The sequence below is a fragment of the Candoia aspera genome, chromosome 1 (assembly GCF_035149785.1).
Source record: "Candoia aspera isolate rCanAsp1 chromosome 1, rCanAsp1.hap2, whole genome shotgun sequence".
Taxonomy (NCBI): Eukaryota; Metazoa; Chordata; class Lepidosauria; order Squamata; family Boidae; genus Candoia; species Candoia aspera.
Genome location: NC_086153.1, coordinates 237,638,073 through 237,660,704, shown reverse-complemented (window position 1 = coordinate 237,660,704; position 22,632 = coordinate 237,638,073). Strand labels below are relative to the sequence as shown.

The following is a 22,632-nucleotide window of genomic DNA, read 5'->3' as shown; positions in this document are numbered from 1 at the left end:
GCATTTTGTATCATGCAAATGTGCAATGGGGGAAGGGGAGGGTTTACTGACTTTCAAATTATTTTAACAGGCTGCCATGGAGACTTCCTTGGCTCTCTATGTATTAACAGGAAGTGTCACTGAAATGGTACACTGGATTTGCTGTGAAGATCCTTTCTCTACAAGTTCAGGTAGGGCATTCTACAACAGGATATCTCCCTCCCCCTTTTCCAGAGGAAGGCTTAGATTCTTCCCCCAGGAGAAGAAAGCCCAATCTCCAGTTTCAGAATGATGAGCCAGAAGGAGAGCTCAATGGAAGCACACTTGAGAAAGGATATTGGTGATGTGCTGCACTTTGGAGCAGGTGTCCCTGCTCCACTCATTAGTACCACTTTAAGCCAGCTGCATCTTTAACTGATAACCACATGACCCCAGGAAAATACACATCTGAATTAAGGAGATACCTAGGCCTGCCCCAGCATCTTGTCATCAACTCCTGAATTCAACAGTGTATTGTCCCAGAATCACACTTGCTTAAGGGGGAGTAAAATTAAAAAAAAAGAAAAGAAAATTGTTCAGCCAAGACTGAAGAAGTCCTTGAAGGAACTAACAAGCACACTCATACTTCAGAGCAAAGCAGGGCCAGAATTTAGGATGGAACTTTCTCCTCCCACAGGAAAAACTATCATAATCTTCTGTCTCCAGAGCAAATGAAAAGGAGATATCCCATTGTGGAATGTAGTATCTCCAGTTTAGGAAAACAAAAGACTATGTTATGAGTTACTATTATTAGCAGTTTGCCCCTATCCAAACAAGACTCTTGACAGGGAACAGCAAAGCCAAGCCATAATGTAAAAACGCAATAAACACCATAAAAACCTTATGTTAAAGTATGATGAAGATTTCAATTCTAATGTACCCAATTATTTATCTCTTAGTAAAAATGGAGCTTTTATCACCACTACCAACGGATGTGTGAAAGCTACTTAACTTGTTGAAACTTCTTGAATAAGCTCACTGAAAGTTATAATCTCTAATGGGCCCAGACTTCACAGCAATCTTAGCATATGGCCTATTACAAAAGTCGTACTGAAGCTAGACAGCGCGAAAACACTGGTCCAAATAGCTACAATGCAGTTATATCCTTAAACAGCTAGATACAGATTTACTAAACATAAAATAGAGACAGCATTAAAATGTAAGTCAAGAAAGGTTACAGCTTTTTACAATATTGTAATTAAAAAAAAAACCCAATATACTCAATTACACAACAGAATTATGAATCAATGGGAACTATTAAGAATTAGAACCATACCTTAAGTTTTTCATTTCTTGAGGCAAGTTGTAGCTGAGAATCTTGTTCAGTTTTCTTACACGTGACTCTCTGGTAAACTTGATTCTCATAACTTGGTTCAAGTACCTGTATAAAGATTTTATTGTATAGTTAGTATTCTAAGCAAACACACACAACCCTTTCCCCATAATTATCTCAAATATTCTGAAAGAAAAGTATGTCTACAGAAACATTTCTGAGGGACTTTTTGGTGCCCCAAATTAGATAACTTTCCCACAAAATGGAAAATGCAATTCATTTTCAACCCAAAGCAAAGGCATTGTGTTCCAAATGTTCTGTCAAACCATTCTAGATCAGTCAGAGTTTGGTAGAAACAATTTTGTTGTTCTTGGTTTTGCCCTCTACCCCACCCTCCATTCCCATCTCCTTGACAGCTCCCAATGATATATCCCACTGGACTGCCCACCTCACAATCCTCTCAGAGCCCACCATATCCCAGCGTGGCATAACCTCCTGGCCTCCCCTCCGCCACTGATGTCTCAGCACAGCTTATCCTACAGGCCTGCTCTTGTGCCTGATCTTCCTGCCTCCCTGCCTCCCTCATCCACTGCTGATTCCCCTAGGTTTCTTCTGCTCTTACACTCCCCACAAAACCTTCAGCATGGAACCACCATGTTTTGGTCCATAACTGAAAGCAGTGCTGTTTTGTCTGGAACTGGACCAAACAAGCTTCAGTTCTGGCACTGAACCACCCGAAACCAGCTGTTCCATGCACAGACCATTTTGCATATTCCTCCTGTTCCAGCTTAATTACTCTGTAAGTACAGTAATTCTACTTATAAGATGCTTAACTATTATATTAAAATTAAAAAGACAAAACTTCTATTGCTTACTTCTCCATGGTTCCAAAGAGCCACTTAGGTTCTTTATTAAATGGCATTTTCATCCCATGAAATCTAGCCATTTTTTCAGCTATTTCTGCTGATATATCTGGCAAGCCTAGTTCCTCGGTATCCAACTTTCTGCTCTGAAACAGATAGCAAACAGGACATAAGTAGCGAGAAATAGGTAATTTTGCAGTTTCAAATCAACTCAGTGCTAAAAGAATCAGCCTGGTGAATTGCAAACGTACAGATACAGGGAAATCAAGTGAGGACATGATATGTATTTGTTTTTCAATGCTGTAATTTACTGTAACATTGATGCTCTCAGTTCTGCTACAACCAAGACAGAATACCCCAACATGTGTTTCATTAACTGAAATGTGGTAAAAAATTAATCCAGAAAACCTGAGATCCAGCTTCCATTGTCTGCAGATATATTGCCCAATCTAACAATAAAGTAAAACTAAATATGTTTCGGCAAATACATTACTTCTGTCTTTTTTTGTGCTACACTGTCAAGTTCAGTTTCAACCACCATCATACAGCTAATATCTGGCACGTACAGGAATGAATTCCTCCAGACGGCCTTGTGGGAAGATTCCATAGAGTTTTGGTCCAAGAGCTCTCTCTGCAAGAATGGCAAACATAACACTCTCCAGAACAACAGCTTCTGCACCCTACAAAAGAAAACACGGAAGCTGTATAAATATAATCAATGTAAATCAAAAATGCAACATTTATATTGCAGAAATACAAATTGAATTTATACCTAGCGTAAACTTCCAAAGCCTTACTCCCTTGCTTGCCTAAAGTATAATAGAGAGACGCTTTTAGATCCCTTTATGATTAGTGGGATATTCCTTGTAGTTTATCATCCTAACAATCAATCAATCAATCAATCAATCAATCCTAATTATAGGAAAGGATAATCTAATTGTACTTTTAACCAAACTTTGTATTAGTATTTCTGACTATTCACTTACAAACTGGCTTTTTAAAATACAAACTACCATTCTGAAAATGAGAAAAAGAAGCCTCTTCAAAATAAGGCAAGTTGAAACTGTTAAGATGTCCCTTAGAGAAGAGGTAACAATACACCTATTTCATTATGCATTTATGCTAACCAGATAGTTTCATGTTTTTGGATTGCAATTCCTATTAGCCCCAGCTAACATGGCAAGGGTCCTGCTATTAAATTGCAGTTATAATCCAAAACACACGGAAGGCTCCAGTTTTGGAAACTAGTCTAGGTAACACCATGGACGCTGGGATGCCACAAGGAAAGCAGGGCCAATGGGGACTCTGTTGAGAAACTCTCTTCTCTCTTGAAGTGGGACATGTGAGAGAGCAAAAGGATTCAACTTTCTGGTAAGGATTGAATAAATATGTGCATTAGGATACCAATGCACATTATTTATTCAGTCCTGAACCGTAAAGTTCAGTCTTTTTGCTCGCTTGTATATCCTCCTAAATGCACTCAAGAGACAAGAGGTCACCCAATAGAGGTCACATTTTGGCATTTTCTAATAGAAACAGAGTTGCAAATAGAATCTATTAGGAGCAAAATCCTCCTCTTTCTGCAAGGGGATCTGAATAGCACCAGGCAGTTAAGAATCTTGATTTCTTTAAACAGGCCAGCCACGCTAGTAGCTTTTCCAATTAGCTGAAAATATCCAATGGCAAAGATGTTCTTTGTACTGAGAGCAACACTCATTCATGTGTGGTACACAGAAGGTTGCTGTTAAAAAAAGGGTAAGGCCAAAAATGGCAGCATGTGGAAACTTAACTTCAAAAGCTGTAACAATCAGGACGCTTCTAAGAATGATAGGAAAGTCTTGGCAGAAAAGACAGCTAGTTCTTTTTGCCCCATTGCCCATTTTTTTTCCTTTGAATTAAGGACAAACTATTCTGAACCAACTAAATCCATATATACTGTACGTATGTGAATTCTTAGGAATACATACACCCAACTTCCTGCGTAATAAAAACTTAAAACAATCATACTTTCAGATAAAAAGGTTAAATTTTCCCTTGATTTCTCCATTACATGTCAATCCTGAACCTAAAAACACTGTCTCAGAGTTGAGACTGCATATATATCCAAGACCAAGCTAATTAAAAGATGATTTTATGTTAAATATTATAAATATATTCAAGCTGTTAAACACTAAGTGTTCTATTGCTAATCTTGCATATAAAATGATATTTTTATCTGCTGATATTTCCAGTAATGCTAGAAATTGAAGCCTTAATAAATATACCCCTTATGTTTTGCTAATTTGAGGAGGCATGCAAAAAAGTTCACCTGTATTTTAGCTCTCAAACCTAATTGTAATTAGTTAAGAAATACTTCAATAAAATATATTCTTTTCAGTTAATTTGTTTTTATCTTAACAATGATTAATCACATATTTAAAAAATTAAGGCTAAAATACTAATGATTTACTCAAAGGCTTATTTGAAAGAGATTAAAGGACACCTTTTAGGCACTGCTGGATGAACTGTGTTAATTTTTAACTTTAAAGTTATTGCCTAATTCAAATAGAGATTTCAAGGTTATTCCTTCCATTTTAGTTAGCACTTGTTAAAAATTATCACTACTACTGGATGAATTCAACCAAATAAGCTTGTACAGAGCCTTAGCATGGGTTGTGCCAGTTGGCTTCTCCCCAGAAAGGCACAGCTAACTTATCATATGGTCCAAATGCAAAGCACTCAAGGTACTTCTACGTGAAGGGTTTTCAGCCATGTTCTTTGATTTGTTCTGATCAGATGTGTCCTGCGTTCAGGCAATGCTACGGGTTAAAAAGAACACTGAATGGCTGTTGCTTAGCTGTACTTCTTGGAATGGAGGAGCCAGTGAGCGCAAGCAAGTATTTTCCAGGCTAATCCATTCACATACACGTTGGGCAATTAAGTCCAATACAGCTTTCCTTAATGTAGGAAAACAAGGAGATTGCTTAGAAAAGAATCTCAGAAACCAAGGAATCTTGCAAAAACACTAATTTTGCATAATGGAGGAAAGAAACAACAGGTTTTCAGATGGAACAAGATCAGACAAAACAGACATGGGCACAGTACTGTCAAGACAGAAATTTTTCTGATTCTTCAAAACAATGCTTCCTTCCATGCAAATAAATGGACTTGGATCAATGACTTGTGCATTTTCCACAATGGCTGACTTAGAACAGCTTCTCAGTTTTTGTATTCAGTTGCAATCCATTTAACAGGCACACAAACAAAGATCAAAACTCATTCAGTCCCCACTATTTTGGAACATCATCATCAGATCTCAAAATGTGTCACTTCAGGTGCCCCTCTTCCAGTAATACAATATTGTGCATTCACAATATTTTCCTGCTCTCTACATAGCATAAATGCCAAGTCTCTATCCAAACAATGTGAAAGGTCCCCTGTGCAAGCACCGAGTCACGTCTGACCCTTTGGAGGGATGCTGCTTTCGTGACGTGTTCTTGGCAGACTACAGCGGGGTGGTTTGTCATTGCCTTCCCCAGTCTCACCTTCCCCAGCAAGCTGGTTACAACTGGACACAAAGCTTGCATCAGAAATAGCAATATTCAAAAAAAGGCAGGAAACCATTTCTCAAGACCCATTAATGCTGACCTAAAAATTGCTATTTTCTAGCAAAGCAATTGCAAAGGGAAAATCCAATATAAAATACAGGTAATCCTCATTTAGTGACAATTGGGACTGGCAACTTGGTCATTAACGGAAGCAATTGCTAAGTGAAACTGCAACTATGCTTATGATCTTACTTCAGCTTTCCTTTGCTTTACAGACCTGCGAAGGTCGTAAATGCAAAAATTGGTCATAAAGTTACTTTTTCATCACCATCATAACTGAAAACAGTTGCTAAACAAGGCAGTCACTAAATGAGGACTACCTGTAGTGTAACTTCCAAATATATTATCACGGTTAGGTATTGAATAGAGACTATTAATTCTTCTCTCACTTCAAATATGCTTAACTTGGCAGTGCTAAAATAACTGTTATATGGCCAACTGCTGTTGCTGATGTACTGAATGTTTAAATTTTGCATGGAATCGCCATAGGATTCACCTTTTGCACATGACGGCGTGTACGCTCACCTGTGAACTAAAGATAAATGCAATGTATCTAATAAAACTCCCCTCAAGTTAACTGGGAAGTCCTGGTAGTCCTGATTAAGTAGACAGGGTCCACAGAACTGTGAGTTGGGCCACTTGTGTTTTACATCTACATCCCTCCTGACTGGTCAAGGCCTCCTAGAAGGTGACATGTAGTTGGCTTCAGTGGTTAATGCTTGGGAAGGGGGGGGGCATCTGCTTTGAAAGAGGCAGTTATCCACCCTCTCTTCAAGAAGCCATCACCGGACCCATCTGGACAATTCCATCCAGTTGCCAACCTTCCCTTCCTATGGAATGTAGGTGGTTGGTTTGCAATTCCAGAGGGCCCTGGAGGAATCAAATTATCTGGATAATTTTCAGTTTGGATTCAGACCTGGTTACAGCACTGAGACAGCATTGATCATGCTCGTTGATGACCTTTGAAAGCCTTGGTATGGGGCAGTGCATCCATCCTGGCCCTCCTTGATCTCTCAATGGCTTTCAATTCTACTGATCATGGTATCATTCTGGACTAGCAGGCCTGTGGATTATGGTGGTTCTCCTCCTTTCTCAAGGACCAGTTCCAGCAGGAAATGGTAGGTGAAGAGAGATTGAACCTGAGGTCACTTTACAGGGGTGCTTCAACCCCCCACCCAACTCCCCCCATCTTTGGGGGGACAGGCAGGCAGGGGGAATTCAAGAGGTGGCAATCCCTTACCTCTCCAAGGCTCAAGGCTGGGAGGGACCAAGCCAGGAATGGCATCGATCAGGGTGGGTCCTTGTCTAATGACCAATGGGATTTGGTTAACAATGGCAATGGGGACTGCCAGGATTGCTGTCGCTAATCGATGCGGTCACATGACATCAAACTTTACAACTATATCGCTTAGCGGTGGAAATTCCGGTCCCAATTGCCGTCATTAACTGCCAATTACTTGTAATGCTGTCAAGGTTATGTCCAGTGTGGGGGTCCATACGGGGAAGAACAGGCTTCAGTTTGACCCTGGTAAGACTGAGTAGTTTTGCGTTGGGACCCCACAGTTCTGGAGACTTTCCATCTTTATCTCTGAATGGAACAGCACTTCCCCAGGTAAAGCTGGTGAGCAATCTGAGAGTCTTCCTGGACTCACAGCTCCTGCTCAAAGAGCTAGTGGCAACTGTGGCTAGAAAGGCCTTTGCACAGTTCATCTTGTATGTCAATTGCACCTGTTTTTGGACCAAGGAGGTCCTTCTCACAGTAACTCCCAATGGGCTTATCCATGCCATTCAAGGTGCTGGGTGTCACCTATAAAGCCCTACATAGCACAGAGCACTATAAGGATCTGCCTATCTCCAACTGTTTCTGTTTGCCCCACCATAACTAGCAAGTCCCTTCTATTAGAAAAGATCACCTTCTGTGACCTGGAAGTTGTTTTCTCGTTGTTGCAGCACCTGCCCTACTGAACAATGTCCCCCTGGTGATCCAGGTCATCCCCAACCCTTTTGTCCTTTCACAAGGCATTCAAAACCTAGATATTCCCTCAGACATTTGGGCCAGGAGGTTAAACCAGTCCCGTTGGTGGATCCATCTTGTTGTTGTCTTTACTGATTGAAAATGGAATGATTTTTAAATCCTCAGTCGCATGTTATGTTACGATGAATATTTTGAATGTTTATTTTTCAAATTATACTTTTCTTTTTAGAGTCATTGTTGTGAGATAGGTGACTGTATAAATTGTTCAAATAAATTAAATACGTATTTCTTTTTAGCAAACGAGCCTGTATACTTTTACATTGTTAAGGCTTCCCATGAATGTGAAGAAAACACTATCTTGAAGGGGTGATGGTCTCTTCTACTTTCAAACCTGATAGGCCATAACCAGGAGTTCAGTATAAGATGGGAACTTCCACATCTCTTGTTTTTGCTACTAAGTGCTTCTCAAGTCAAGGTCTTCTTAATACTGCCGGATAAGGAAGCCTTTAGAGCGCCTAAAGGCATTTGCTTACATGAGTATCTGTATTATCCCCATGACTGTTACAGCTGGTTTTTATTGACTACAGCCGGCTGGAGTTACTTTTGAAATACATTCAAGGTTACTGTTCTCTTCCCCACTCTTTTTCTCTAAATACATTTTTAAAAAGCCATTTAATGTGTGCAGCTAAAATCCCAATCAAATACATATGACTTCATATATTCCGTATATACTGCACTAATATTTGGTTCATCTGATCTGAAGCATTAATCCTCCCTATTGATATGAATATATTATCAATCTTAATTTTAGAACATTATCCTTATGCATTACTCCTGTCATATGTCAGAATGTTCCCCAACAGCTTCCTCTTTTTTCAAAAAAATCTTTTCTGCTTTAGCCCTTGTTGCCACTGTTAAAGATGAAGGGTGGAGGTTTGGGAATTACCATTTTTCTGATGTCTCAAACTGGCTCACATCTTCTGATTTGAGGGAGTAATTATTGGTTAATTTTTGAATCAACTGAAGGCAGATTTAGTGACAGATTATTGAAAAGAAACATGCCACAAAAGAGCCTACACTAAAAGAAGGTGCTTTAGCTCTATTACTCTCACAGAAGAAGTTTTTTAAGAACTCCCACCACCATCCCCGCAAAGAAGACATATTCAAACAGTTGTGGAGACAGTGACAAAAGACTGGCAGGTAGCAATTATACGGCATGTATTGTACTAATCAGATATGAAAATTCAGCAAAGACAGTACTTACCTGTAAATCATTCTCCTTTTGAGCCTGTCCAGATCCTCCTTTATTACAGGACCTCTATGAATGAGAAAAGCCAACATTTCCAATGAGATATTGAAGACCAATACGAATCAAGTTAATTCTGTAGCCACCGCATTAAGGAGAGCCAGGAAAGCCAGCTATATTTAGAATGTATACTCAACAATTATCTGACAAAATACCAAAGATTCTGATGGAATTCCTCCCTCATTCACATGAGGTAGCACTCTAAATTATTCAAAAAGGATGTGCCATTGAACGCCACTATATGAATCTGCCTAGGGTAACAGACAGACATGACCATTAATGTGAGATGTAGTCATCTCCTCGTCTACCAAATATTCCCGGTGCACAAGACTATATTGATTTTGGAATATAAATGAAGGTTCAGCATCAACCAGTTTTACTACACATATGTAAAGACAGCAACACAGTATAAACCAATTGTTATAGGAGCTACTACCAGATAAAAATCTAGTGGAAGCATTATCTAGTTGTAGAGGTAAGGAAGGCACTCACTTATCCCAGTAACCATTTGTTGACAGATGTCTTTTGTACTGTAAAGTAACAATATTTTAATACATTTTAGGGATAATTTCTGGTCATTTCTCAAGGCAATTTAAGCAAATCTAAGCAAAGGATCAAGGAATTTCAGACCTGGTGTTTCTTAACATCTTTCATAAGTTATTTTCCAAGGTTTCAAGTTTTGTGTTAACGCCTGGACTCAATGGCACATGCTTTACCTGCACTTTAAAACTGCAACAGAAATGCAAGCTTTGTAATCCATTAAGGCTTTCAAAGCTATGAAACAAATAGGCCTGTTCCATTTCCCAGTTCCATTCAATATTATATCATTTATATGGCATTTTAATGTAACTTCCAATGTTGTAATTCTAACAACACATATGCTTAAAACCAAACTACACTTAAAGGCTCCTACAGGAAGCCTTTCACTAAAATTATTTAAAGATGATAATGGAACTGAGCATAGTTTTTCTTCTGTATCATACTTTTACCAAGTACCAAATGAATAACCAATTCAAGAGTTGTCCTACAAAATCGCCCAATTGCTTCAACAAGAAAACCTTTTTCTACAATAAAGTATTTATTTCCATTAAAATACTATATTAGCAAGTACCCATAAACTTATCTATAAAATTATATTCAATTAAAGCAGAGATTATTGTGAATATTCACAAGGGCAAGCTTAGAACTGTATTATTAAATAGAAATATTTTACAAACATTATTTCACTGCCACTATTCTCTGACTGACTACTTCTTGAATAACAAAGTTATATATTAGCCAGAGTTATTTCTGGCTTAAAGCTCCTCTTTGATAGTACAATCCATCAGAAGCAAACTGGATTAGAGAGGCTTTTCCCAGAACTTTAACAGGTGTTTACTTTAACTTACTTGGATCACCTAAGTATGGGTAGTGTTTTTGCACTTGCCATTTTCAAATAGGTGCATATTGAACCTACTTAACATGACTGAATTTTAGGAATATAATATCCAAAAGTTTTCATTGGAAGAAACTTCTACAGTATTCCTTCTATTCTGTCAGCTCCAAATAGTGCCTAAGACAGAAATTCTAAAATGAATAGGTGAAGGTCCCCTGTGCAGGCACCGAGTCATGTCTGACCCTTTGGAGGGACGCCACTTTCGTGACGTTTTCTTGGCAGACTATAGTGGGGCGGTTTGCCATTGCCTTCCCCAGGCGCCACCTTCCCCAGCAAGCTGGGTACTCATTTTACCAACCTTGGAAGGATGGAAGGCTGAGTTGACCTGAGCTGGCTGAGAATCCAGCTTCTGCTGGGATCAAAGTCGGGTTGTGGGGAAAGTTTCAGTTGTAATACTGCCGCCTAACCCTCTGCACCACACGAGGCTCAAAATCAACAGGATTTGCTTCTAAATATTTAATCTAGGATTAATGTGTTTCAAATTGCTCTTTTGTGTACTTGAGAAGCAATGAAAAACAATTAAGTAGAATAGTCCCACAGCACTGAATTATGGCAGTCATATTCCTATATTACACTGATGCATAGGGTTAATATAAAATTGCTTTGCTGAAGATTTGCTTCAGGAATTCCTGAAACAAAAATATTCAGACCAATAGAGCCACATGTCAGGTTACATATTGTATGTCGAAAACAAGCTTCTTTTTGTCAACTTCCAAGAATTTTTAAAAAGTATCACTTTTAAATCTGTGTTATTTTATAGTGGTATGACAGAACTGCTGTTTTGAAGGAATTTGTGTTCATTTAACATTAATATATAAGAAACTGCATATTTGCTACTTGAGGCTTTAAAGGTATTCTTAGAAAATGAATATGGTGAACACTTGCAATCCAGTGCCTTGCTCAGAAATTTAGCCATCTGCCTCTCTAAAAAACTGGGATAGTGAGTTTCTAGAGAGATGCCTGGGAGCTATGACTTACTGGTAAAGAAGTATTATATAACAGGCTACATCCATCATGGCAGCCATTTTGTTGAGAGCACCCACACCAATCTCCCAAATTATAAGCATATGTAGAGAGGAATTGCTCACCCCTATATTAAAAATAACATTTTGTGTTCACTAAGAAACTAGATGAGAGGCATCAAAATACTGTTTTAATGATTAGTCAACATATTTAATCTTGTAGGGCACTCAAAGAAACTCCACAGGATATGGGTAGACCTGTACTGAATATTTGTAAAATGAAGTTTTATCTCTGGCAGTTTATACTCTATTCTGTATTCTTGATATAAAATACACATGGACAACTTGTAATGTTGAGACTTGTTATATCTTTTAAATCCAAGAACATCCCTAATCCTTTTTACTTCTGATAAAGTTACCATTCTTTTAAGGGAGCACAAAGAAGGAAAGGTGCAATCCATTTACAATTTCCATTTAACTGTTCAGATATTGCAAAACTGTTTAGAAAGTAAGCTTTTTCATCATAACCTCATACTCTGAGCCAAACGGAAATGAAACCAGCAGAGAATGCTCCAACTTCAGAGATCTCATACTATACCGTGAATCGTGTCTGTCACCTGGAAACCAGAGTGCTCTAGGCACGATCGCATGGACAAGCCTGCAGCAGAGAACACATGCACATACAACTAAAATGGTACATTACCCTCAGACGACCCTTAACTCCACCCAACAAAACAAGTGTCCCCTTATCAGGAATTCTATACGCCAATAAATAGGCATTTGTAGTTATTCCTTGCTACCAGGTATTCAAAGCAAGAATCTCAATAGTAAAGGAGCATTACACTTAAAGAATTCCACATATTTACTGAGTTACACACAATTAAAAAGGGAAGTAGGTATGCAATACCAAGCAATTGCAGTCAATCTATATGTGATTGAGGAACATTAAGTAGTCTTAAATGCTTTCTATTTTATTCAAAACTGAGATGGGATGGTAGTAACAACAGAATTCTAATATCTGGCCATAAGAAATTGGCCATGAGCTATTTTCCCTCCCAGTCCTTTGACTAAAATGGGATTTTCTGCCACAAGTAAATATTACTTTACCACAATACTGCAATATTGGTTTGTACAAGTTTACAGTACATTCTATTTATTTAATAACTGCCTTTCAGATTTATACGCCAACCAGTAATATTATTCTTTCTATTAATCTCAGACAAGCTGACAATTTTTACAACTTACTTCCTAGCCTCATATAATAGAGCACAGTGGCACAAAATAAAAGCTGGCTGAGGAATACCCCAAGCCTTTTCTGCATGGTGTTGTAGCCAACTTAAAGCAATATAATTGAACAGTATGTATGCACTGACATTTGTGTCTTCCAGTATTTATGATAAGCAAACTGGACTATGTTGGGCTGTAAACAGCAGGGCACACTTTTTAAAAAAGTTATTTCAGTTGGAATGTGAAGGACTGGTAAGGTATCCTCCAATTAGCACATTTGAAGTTTGGAATAAAAGAGCTGAAGAGTTAAAGTTTGGTCCTGAGAATAGATATGAATCTGAAAATGGGAGTAATTGTTTTCTGAATGCTGCTGTAATATAAACTTTAATTCTAACTGAAAAGCCATCCATTTAAACTAAACACAAGGTGCCATTCTTAACTCTGCAGCCTTTATCCATACAAATTACAATTAAGAATCTAACTTAATGAAAAAGTTGCATATATGCACTGTAAGACTAGCATCAGATTCAATTTTTCTTTACACCCACAGTAAGAAATATTTTTGAGATCAAAGTCTGACGCTAGAAAAAAATCAGTTTGCTTATGCATTAAAAACAGTTCAGAAAGAGACAAATGTTTATACTGAGACCCTCAATATAATCTGAAAGTTTTACCTTAGGACTGTCTCTGCTTACTTAACCCTTAGTGAACTGCACCAACAAAAACAGTCATTTCACTGCCACTATGGAAATAAAGGAAGTTAGATATCTTCAAAAATCTTAAATACCAAGTAAAAAAAAATAGGATGTTAATACTCAAATGAGCAGCCAAACTAGGACTGAAGAAAAGTCCAAAGGTTCTGAATTATTTTCTTCATAAAAAGGCAGAAAATATATTTTAAAAATAATTTCAGGGGAAGCATATGCACAATCTAATCCAATTTATGATTCTATAAGACTAAATATTCAGAGTACTATGATTACCATATTTATGTCAAAATGCATACTAGTATATATGATTCTGAAAACTCCACTATATTTTCAAATGAAAATGAGCATATCACAGCCATGCACTAATTTCTACCATTTACTCTGAAGACAATTTTTTAAAATATGCATACATTGAATAATAAAATCACTACGACTTAATTAATTTGTTAATTAATGTAAAATACTTAAAGAGTTATTTTGAATTGTAGTTCTAGCACCAATATTTTAGGTCACAGCAATAAATCAGCAACAGCAAAGATCTATTGATTATTTCCTTGCAGGATTTCAACTCTTGTTATTTTGTATTTTGCAGTATAGAATCCAAGCTTCAAACATATAGTCATAATAAATTATGCTCAGGAATATGCTCACTATACGCTCAATACGGACATGTAGCATGCAGTACTTAATTTCAATATATATGGATTTCAGGAGTACTCTAGTTATAAGAAATTGAATACTATCCTGAGTACTCTTTTTAAGAGCCAGATCAAAAGTTTGCAGTAAGAGTTCTTTATGGGAGGGAAGCTATATTACAATAATTTATTGAGTTTTGAACACAATTTCTTTATCTTTTTCTGTCACTTCTGAATAGTGTTGTGATGGAACAAGCACATCTTTACAGTCTTGGGATGATAGCATTACAAGGAGAACTATTCCTTCAATCAGTGTTAAATTATCTAATCTGTAATCCTACCCAGAAAGACCATAAATGTTTTAGGCACCGTTATTGTCTTGCTGACCATTCTAGACTACGAACATGGATATGTTTAGAAAGTAATTAAACAGTAATACTCAATTAGGAATAATATTAATCTATGGATTTTTCTATTAGTTAAACAACTGTAAATTTAGGATTGCAATAATGTCTACAAATAAACAATTAACAAACAATGGTATCAGGCCAATTTCAAACCTAATTTCATAATATTATAAATACTAAAACTGATAATAAATCCTTCAGTAAGCAGGAAATGGTTATTTGTGACATTTCTGCCCCTCTTTTTTCCCCACTGGATGAATTCTAGGCATCTCACTTAAAAGTACTACTCGGGAATAAATCCCTTGACTTCATTGGGATTTACGGTTTAGTAAATGATCACAGCATTTCATCTTTTTTGTGTAAATTCTGTGATGCAGTACAACCTTTACATAAAAAGGCAGAAGGATTCAGAGCCACTGTTGGTGCAGTGTCTACATTTGAAGAAGTCTCATGGGTTCAACAGGGAGCCTTAAGAACATGAGCAGATTTTAGCAATCTCGGGGTAATCCAGATTCACTTGTTTCACTTGGGCCCTATGTAGCCTCAATGAACAGAATGCCTATTTAAGCTGTAAGAGCTGGAATCTAACCTTGGCAGAGATAAATTAAGCCATTGCTATTCATATTTCAGTAACTCCTGGGATCATTTACTGCATAAACTGAATATAATTTATTAAACTTACATCCTGTATTTTCTCCAGGAGCTCAAGGTCATGTAAACCTCCCTTCTCCAATTCTTCCCCAAAAACAAGCCTGTGAGATATATGGGGATTGCTGAGAACAACTGTCCCAAAGCCACCCAGCGAGCTTTCATGAGTGGGGGAGGATTTGAACCTGGTCAACCCAGTCCTGGTTCAATGCTTTAACTATTAAACTAGAGAGGATCGCCTGTGAAAACTACCTCGTAACTGCAGCCAGTTCAGCATCTAGCTGCCTGGCTACTAAGTGGAAACAATCTTGCTGATAAATAACTGTACTAGCTTCTGTTCATTCCCACCTCTAATTCAAAGTGCAAAGAATGAAGGATCCAAGTACCTGGTATAACACCTGCTGTGATATTAACCTGATGGTACCCTCAGATTTTTTTCCAGATGCCATCATCACCTGAAGTAGATATGACTAACAGCATTTCCATGGAGGGTGGGGAGGCTAGCACCACGCTGTTACCTTTTTGGTGCCAGGCATTTTTTAAAAATTATCCCATATTTATTATGTATTTAAATTTAAAATATATTTCATCTCCTAATATGTTCATTAATATGTTTATATATTCAACCTGTTTACATGCTTGACTTGTATCTTAGATTTTTAAAGTTTTAATTACTTTTAGCTGACACTAAATTCTTAGCATGAAAAATAGTTTAATTTTTTTTTTATTATTTTGTGCCCAATGCCTGGAAGCATACTTAATGGCTGACAAGCAAATCAATGAACAGCAAGGAAGAAGAATCCTTATTATTCTGAAGGCCAATTCTCTCTAAGGGAATGAATGGGGAGGCTACCTCCCATGCATTATACAGAGTCTGCTCCCTTTTACTATTTTTAGAATCCATATTACTATAATATGGATATAATATTAATATGGATTAATATTAACACCTGCAAGTGGAAACATGGGAAAGGAGAAACTTATACCAAATATAATGTCGCTTAAGCAACAATAAAGGTTTGGTACGGGTTCCCTGGAAGAGGCATTATGGAAAAAGATCTGTAAGTCGCTATTACTCAAGGTTAATGATTCAGTTCAAAGCCAGAGAGTGACAAAGTTACTACCAATGTTGATTCTCAATTCAAATCTGCACAGTAATGAGCCAATAATAAGAGACAAGTGTTTAGGACAAGTTTCTACATGCATTGTTGACAAAACCAAAATACATAATTTTGTATTTTAAAAATAGTTGAGATTTACATTCAAAACCATATATTTTTATGCATTAAATAAACAAATATAGGTGGAACAGCTTTATTATACTATTCACATATACAATATGAAATCTTTTTTCCCCACTGCTCTATCAATACTCACCATTTGCAGAATTGCACCGTATAAACGAAGAAGAACAGTGCGTGGTTCATCTGCAACAGTCTCTATAGTATCAGGCAAAGAACACTGGAACAGCATGTTACTGAGGCCTCCTCTACAAAGAGAAATCAAATTTTTATTCACCATGGAAGAATTTCACTAGGCAAGCAAGATTTGGACTGTATGCATCTGAACACAAGTATGAGAAATGGATTTATATTTTGGATTCAAATCCAACTTTGCTGTGTCTAGATTCATGAACACGTTGCTTTACCCTTAATATCACTCATTTATCTATGAAAAGGACTTTTGGAGCAGAAAAATTCAAGTTCAATTAGTGGCCTGTAGGCAGAACCCCAAATCATAGTTCTGGCTTGTATTCAATTTGTCTGTTCCTGTTTTATCCTTCTTGAGTATGTATAGATCAGAGCAGACATATGGAAAAAATCATGGGAAAATTCCCAACATTTTGTTACTCAGCTTATATCCATGACAGACATCTATACTTAGTCATGTCTAAAACAGCCATTTTGTGATTATGCTTGTGGCATATTTTCAGTATACTAAGTGGGATCATTGGCCTCATTTAGTAATTTAAGCAGTACTATTGTATTCATTTATCATTGCACAGAATTGATTTGACCTCATATAATCATGTTCCTAATTAAAAACCAGTGTTATATCAACACATACATCTAGTTAGGTACTATATTTACTGAGGTCCTGCTGTTATTCAAAAGTTAGATATTAAGCAGACATTAATAACAGCATAATGGCATTATAATAATGTATTATGTTGTATTGACTATTAAAAATAGATTTTACCATTAAAGAACTGAATAAATTCAGGACTGATATTCCCATTTCTTAGTACTTTGTGTCATCTCCAGCCCTTCTCCAGTTTCTCTGATCCATTCTCATCCATTTATCTCTTAGTAGGCTTTTCAAATTGTAGTGCCATAGTGTTGATTTCTGGATTAATGTCTGGCTCAGAAATGCTCTGGGAACCAAGATGGCAAGCAACTAAAATCTAGGACTCCCCAGAAAACAAGCAGTTCAGCATACATGCAGTGCCTGGGAGGGGGATGAGTCTGTAGCAATCTTATTACAATTTTTAAAATTCAGTTCAGCATCTGACACATTATGGTATAATTTCACTGTTCATTTTCTTTCATTTGGACGTGATAGATTTTATGATCATGCAGAGGAAACACAGCCTGGTTTCTGGCTTTGCCCACTCTGTTCTAGCCCTGCCTAGTTCTTGAATACAACCTTTGCCACATTAAAAAACCATCAAATACATTACTAACAGCCACACAGTCTCTTATCAATAACATCGAAGTTTGCCCCCAAGCTAGTACTAATTTTTCTTTCTAGACTTTCATTACAAAAGACAGGTAGCATTCCAAAGGTTGTCCTCTCTTCTTGAAAAGCAGAACTGACCAGGCTTCCTTTGAAGTTTCCATTGTGATTTTGTACAATGGAGTGCTTTTCCCCTGCAACTTCAGCAATGTTTAGATGTTAAAGCCAGCATCTGCTGCAGAAGCTAGGAGGTACAGCTCAGTTTTTTGTTTTCTGAAGAAAGCGAAAGCAGCTAGCTTGAATCCCCAAACCAGTTGGCTTTCTCCAATGAGAGCAAAATACGAAAAGCTCTGCCTGTAATTCTCATATGTAAAAGAAAATTAAACCACTTGTTTCATGTTGAGTAGGATACTCTGTTGCTGCTCTTACTTGAATAATCTCAAATTGGACAGGCCCTTGTGGAAACTTGACTTGAGAGAAAAATGTACAGGTAGTCCTCACTTAGCAACAATTGGGACCAGCAACTCTGTCACTAAGGGGAAAATCACGTAACCGCAACAGACTTACGTCACTTCCCATTTGGTCATTAAGTGAGTCACGAGTTATGATTTTATTTCCTTGTTCTCCGTTAACTCTGCTTGTCACAAGCCAGTTGGGAAGCATGGAAATGGTGATCACATGACTGCAGGACATTACGACGGTTGTATATGAGGGGATTGGTCACAAAGCTTTTTTTTTTACACCACTGTAACTTTGGTCACTAAACAAGGCAGTCAGTAAGCAAGGACTACCTGTATCCACTTCAATAATACAAGAACAAAACATCAAGCAGCCTGGCAGCTGTTTGTGCTGGGTGCTCCAGAAATAATGGGGTAGAACACATGAGAGAAGGTCCTGCTGTGTTCTCACCCACACAGTTAAATATCCTAAACCATCCCTATAAATATATATGAAATTAAATCAGTTAAGTTAAAATGGATAAACTGCACTTAGTTTTGAATTCTTTCTGAGGCAGAAAACTCAGATTAATGAATAATTAAAGCAAAAGGAGCTAGACATACTGTAGCCAAAACATCAAGTAATGCGAGGATACAACAAAAATTAACTCCAAGAATCTAACAATTAGCCAGCCATTTCATAATAACCAAAATTAGTTCTCAGAATCATCACCTTTTTCGACCATCATATCTGTGTGAAAGAAAACTCTGAAATTTCTCATATGACACGATCCATACCATTTTCCCTTCAGGGGACCATCTCTATTAAACAGCCTTGCCTAGACATACTACAGATTTGTTCTAACCACTTACCTGCTCAATCCACCAAATGGAACAAGTATCTCAGATAACATATAGCTTGTACCAGTGATGACTTTATGCAATCCTATAGTTTAAACGTTAGAACTAGCCAGAGTGCTACCACTATGTCTCTTATGGAAGGGTGCAAAATGGTAACTTCACCCAGTCATTTGATATTTTTATATTTTGCTTCACTCTCGAAAAGTTAGTTCTTGAAAGATCAAGCACTGCTCCCTCCATTGCACAAGTCTAAACTGTGGTTAAATTTATTTCCCAGTTAAGAGCCGAAAACATCAACTGTTGGAATGAATATACTAATTATATAAAAATAGCCCATCATTGAAAGTTTCAAGAAAACATTGTTATGTATTCTCTGTGCATTAAAGAAGCAAGTCTCAGAAATTCCAGTTAGCACTATACAAATTTAGGTGCAACAAAGCAGAAAATGTCAGAGCATGGGCTAGGCAGCCATGTCATGCATGCTTTAATTTGCATACCTATACTAAGCAGGGGGCGCTGGACTTGATAGTCTAAACAGACTCTTCTAGCTACACTGAAAAAAACTTATCTGCTTTTATTAGAAAAAAGATTTGGTAGAAGCAGCACTTAACTTTTTCGCCAGTTTTCCACTCGACTCTTTCCAGCAAACACCCTCAACACCCCAGGCTGAAAACACAATCATTTTGGTACAAACCAATTCTCATAACAGCAGAAAAACAATGCTGTTCACTTTCATTGGACTGAAAATACACCTGAAAGCACAAGGGAAGCCTAAATTTGTGCCTAGTCATGCTGTGACAGCTGTAACCCCTCTTCTTTGGTCACCCTAAAGGAAAGGATGCATTTATTTCACCCTCAAGAGACTTCATACCAGCTAGGAATGACAAATGCATATCAGCTGCAGTTTAAGTATGATTAATTCAATGGATCAAGGGTAATGTTTTAAGAAATAGTCATTTCTGATTGTGAACTTCAAATATCAACTCCTAAGCTAATTAAGTGGTTCATGTAATATTCATGTCAAGGTAACAACTAACCCTAACCAACCTTTAGTCAAAGTGCTGCCAAACCTAAAGTGAAGTCATCACTAATTGTCATGCCTATATATAATATGCAGACGCTTCAGATTTGTATGTAAGAAATACCCTTTTTTAAAATAACAGACTGGGAGTTTATAAAACTCAGGTCCAGCACATTTTAAAGCATTATACTGGGGAAGGCTGCTCTAAATTAACAAGGTTGCCACTCAAACAAAAAAGAAATTAGAGCAAGGTTCAACATTCCTCTCTGGTGCAGATACATAATTCCTTAGTTATTCTAAAAAAATAACTACAATCTTCACATAATTCTGCAAAAATACATAGTTTTAATAGCAATAGATCAAATTAAACTTCCTACTCTTTACTTTCCTAATACTACATGCAAGACAGTTATCTAGTTATAGCTGGCATTATGAGTCAGAGAAAGGCACCCAGCATTTACAGGAACTTGCTGTCAAGAATTGACTCACAATGCTAAGCAGTTTCATTTTTTAAAAAAAGGACAGAAACAATACAAATCCAGAAATTACCCATATGACCCAAGCTTTAGAAGATCACCCCAACCTTTGAATTTATCTCTAAATCATTTTATGCTACACTTACCTGAGACAGCTGCTAACAGTGACTGTTAATAGCAATAGTAATTTGATAGGGTTTAACAAAATGACATCTCCTGAAGCCTAGTTAACAGAAATCATTAAGAATCTTTCTGACTTCTTTTTCTCTTAATAGAACATACAGAGTTTCATAACAGAAACCATTTTATATAGTATGCAATATACCCATGATTAAAAGATGATAGTCGTACACATTTTAAATGAAATTCATTTGAGCTAATTATAGTTTTACTCCATTAGACTGAATAAAAAGGCTTTGCAATGTTTCAGAAAGTTACTGCAAATAAAATGAGATTAATGCTCAAAAAAGCCTATGATCATCTTCCACATTTCATAAATTTTCTCCAGCATTGCTTAATCTAGAGACTAAATTTAATAACCACTGTTGAGAAACTTTATGGATTAATGCAATGCCTGAATTTAAATTATCTTGCAAGCCAGAATAAAAAATACTGCTTGAAGTTGGTCTGTTCATCATTATTCATTCTATGGTCTCCCAGGAAGCCTAAATGGACAGTTATTCATTTTGTCCTCTACACTATAGTACTAAGAGTGTGAAGTCAAAATCAGGAATGTTTTAAGTGGCTTTCTAATTACCTTCTTTGGTTTCTCTCAATGTTTTAAAAAGAAAGCAAAAAATTAACTTGGCTTACAGCATTAAACCATAAGGTTGTTTTAGGTGTAACATTATCCATGAGTGACTCACAATTGCCTGAGATTATGTGAAAATCAGGTCACCATGGTTTAAGAAGCCATGGTTTTTAAAACTACAGATTAAGGTGAAGTGTAAATCCTGCAGCCTACAGAAGTACCTCCGAAAGCGTTCACCCCCACACTCCCCTGTCCCCAAATAGGTCCTTTTCCAATAATCATTTCCAGGATAAGAGCCTATTTGGGGGCACAGGGAAGTGTGGGGGTGATCGCCTTTGGAGATCTTTAATGCTCTTCGTAGGAGAGGAGCAAAAACACTTGGACGCCGTCTGGTTATTTCCGCCATCTGAGCACAAAAGATACAAGGTGTAGACCAAACTAACAGCTCCACCCCCACTTCCCTCAGTTTTGCTAAACGAAAAAATCCCACCACCGTTTTAACCTTTAAGAGATCTCCCTCCCTGGTCCAGCCGACACAAATGTCGCGGCTAAGGTAACGCACTCCAAACGTGCGGGGAATGTCATAGAGAGCCGCCCAGCGACCACCTCCCCAATTAAAGGGCCAAGCATCCCCCCGGCTGTAAGCGGCCCTTGCCTCCCCGGTAACAGCAAAATGCTAACCTGATGGGCGTGATGCGCAGCTCGTCCTCCCGCAGCCCCCGCCACGCCCCCCGCAAGAACTCCCGGCACCACAGATACGCCTTGCGGCGGGTGCGGAGATCGGGCTGCTCCTCCGCCGGCTGGGACGGAGGGGTAGGCGGCAGAGCGAGAGGCTGCTGCTGGTGGCCCTGGCGCCCCAGTTCCTTCACTTCGGCATCGGTGTTAGAAGACGGGGGCGAGGGGGGCGACTGGGTGAGGGCGGGCAACACCGGGCCCGGGGCGCATCCCAGCAGGAAACCCAGAGGGGAAGGGTCGGCCTCGCCGCCGTTACAGAACTTGGTCTTCATGACGAACGAACGGGGGAGCGAGCGAGAGGCAAAGGAACGGCAGCTCGAGCACACACAGACTCCGACCGTCCAGCCAGAATCCCCACAGAAGGTCTACAGCGCGCGGGTCGGCCTCCACCTACTTATAGGCGCTCCGCACGAGGGCTCCAGTGCACGAGATCACCTCATCTAGAAGCTGTCCCCCCACCCTCCCTTCCTCTTTGTCTGTATTGATTGGCTGCAAGCCCGATCCAACCGCAAGGTTGCGGCCGTGACGCTCCCTGATTGGTCCAGAGGGAAGAAGCGGCGCGGAAAGACCATTGGCTGTCTTCCTCGTTGCTCTGGTTATCCGAGCGGCCAAGCTTACGCGTATCCCAG

At 38.2% G+C, this 22,632-nt stretch overlaps 1 protein-coding gene across 2 annotated transcripts in view; it reads right to left on the bottom strand.

Moving 5' to 3' along the window:
- CHKA (choline kinase alpha) overlaps window positions 1-22,378 on the bottom strand; it is a 29,779-nt gene extending 7,401 nt beyond the window's left edge. Inside the window, exons 1-6 of one of the 2 annotated variants that reach the window (XM_063289263.1) lie at window positions 21,950-22,377; window positions 16,424-16,535; window positions 8,981-9,034; window positions 2,721-2,834; window positions 2,167-2,300; window positions 1,295-1,399 (exon numbers count right to left, since the gene is read on the bottom strand). In XM_063289263.1, coding sequence (XP_063145333.1) covers window positions 1,295-1,399; window positions 2,167-2,300; window positions 2,721-2,834; window positions 8,981-9,034; window positions 16,424-16,535; window positions 21,950-22,275 — 845 coding nt within the window. In that variant the 5' untranslated portion in view covers window positions 22,276-22,377. Of the gene's footprint in view, window positions 1-1,294; window positions 1,400-2,166; window positions 2,301-2,720; window positions 2,835-8,980; window positions 9,035-16,423; window positions 16,536-21,949 lie in introns of both variants that reach the window. The other variant, XM_063289264.1, reaches the window with a different exon arrangement.
- Window positions 22,379-22,632: the final 254 nt, after the last annotated feature.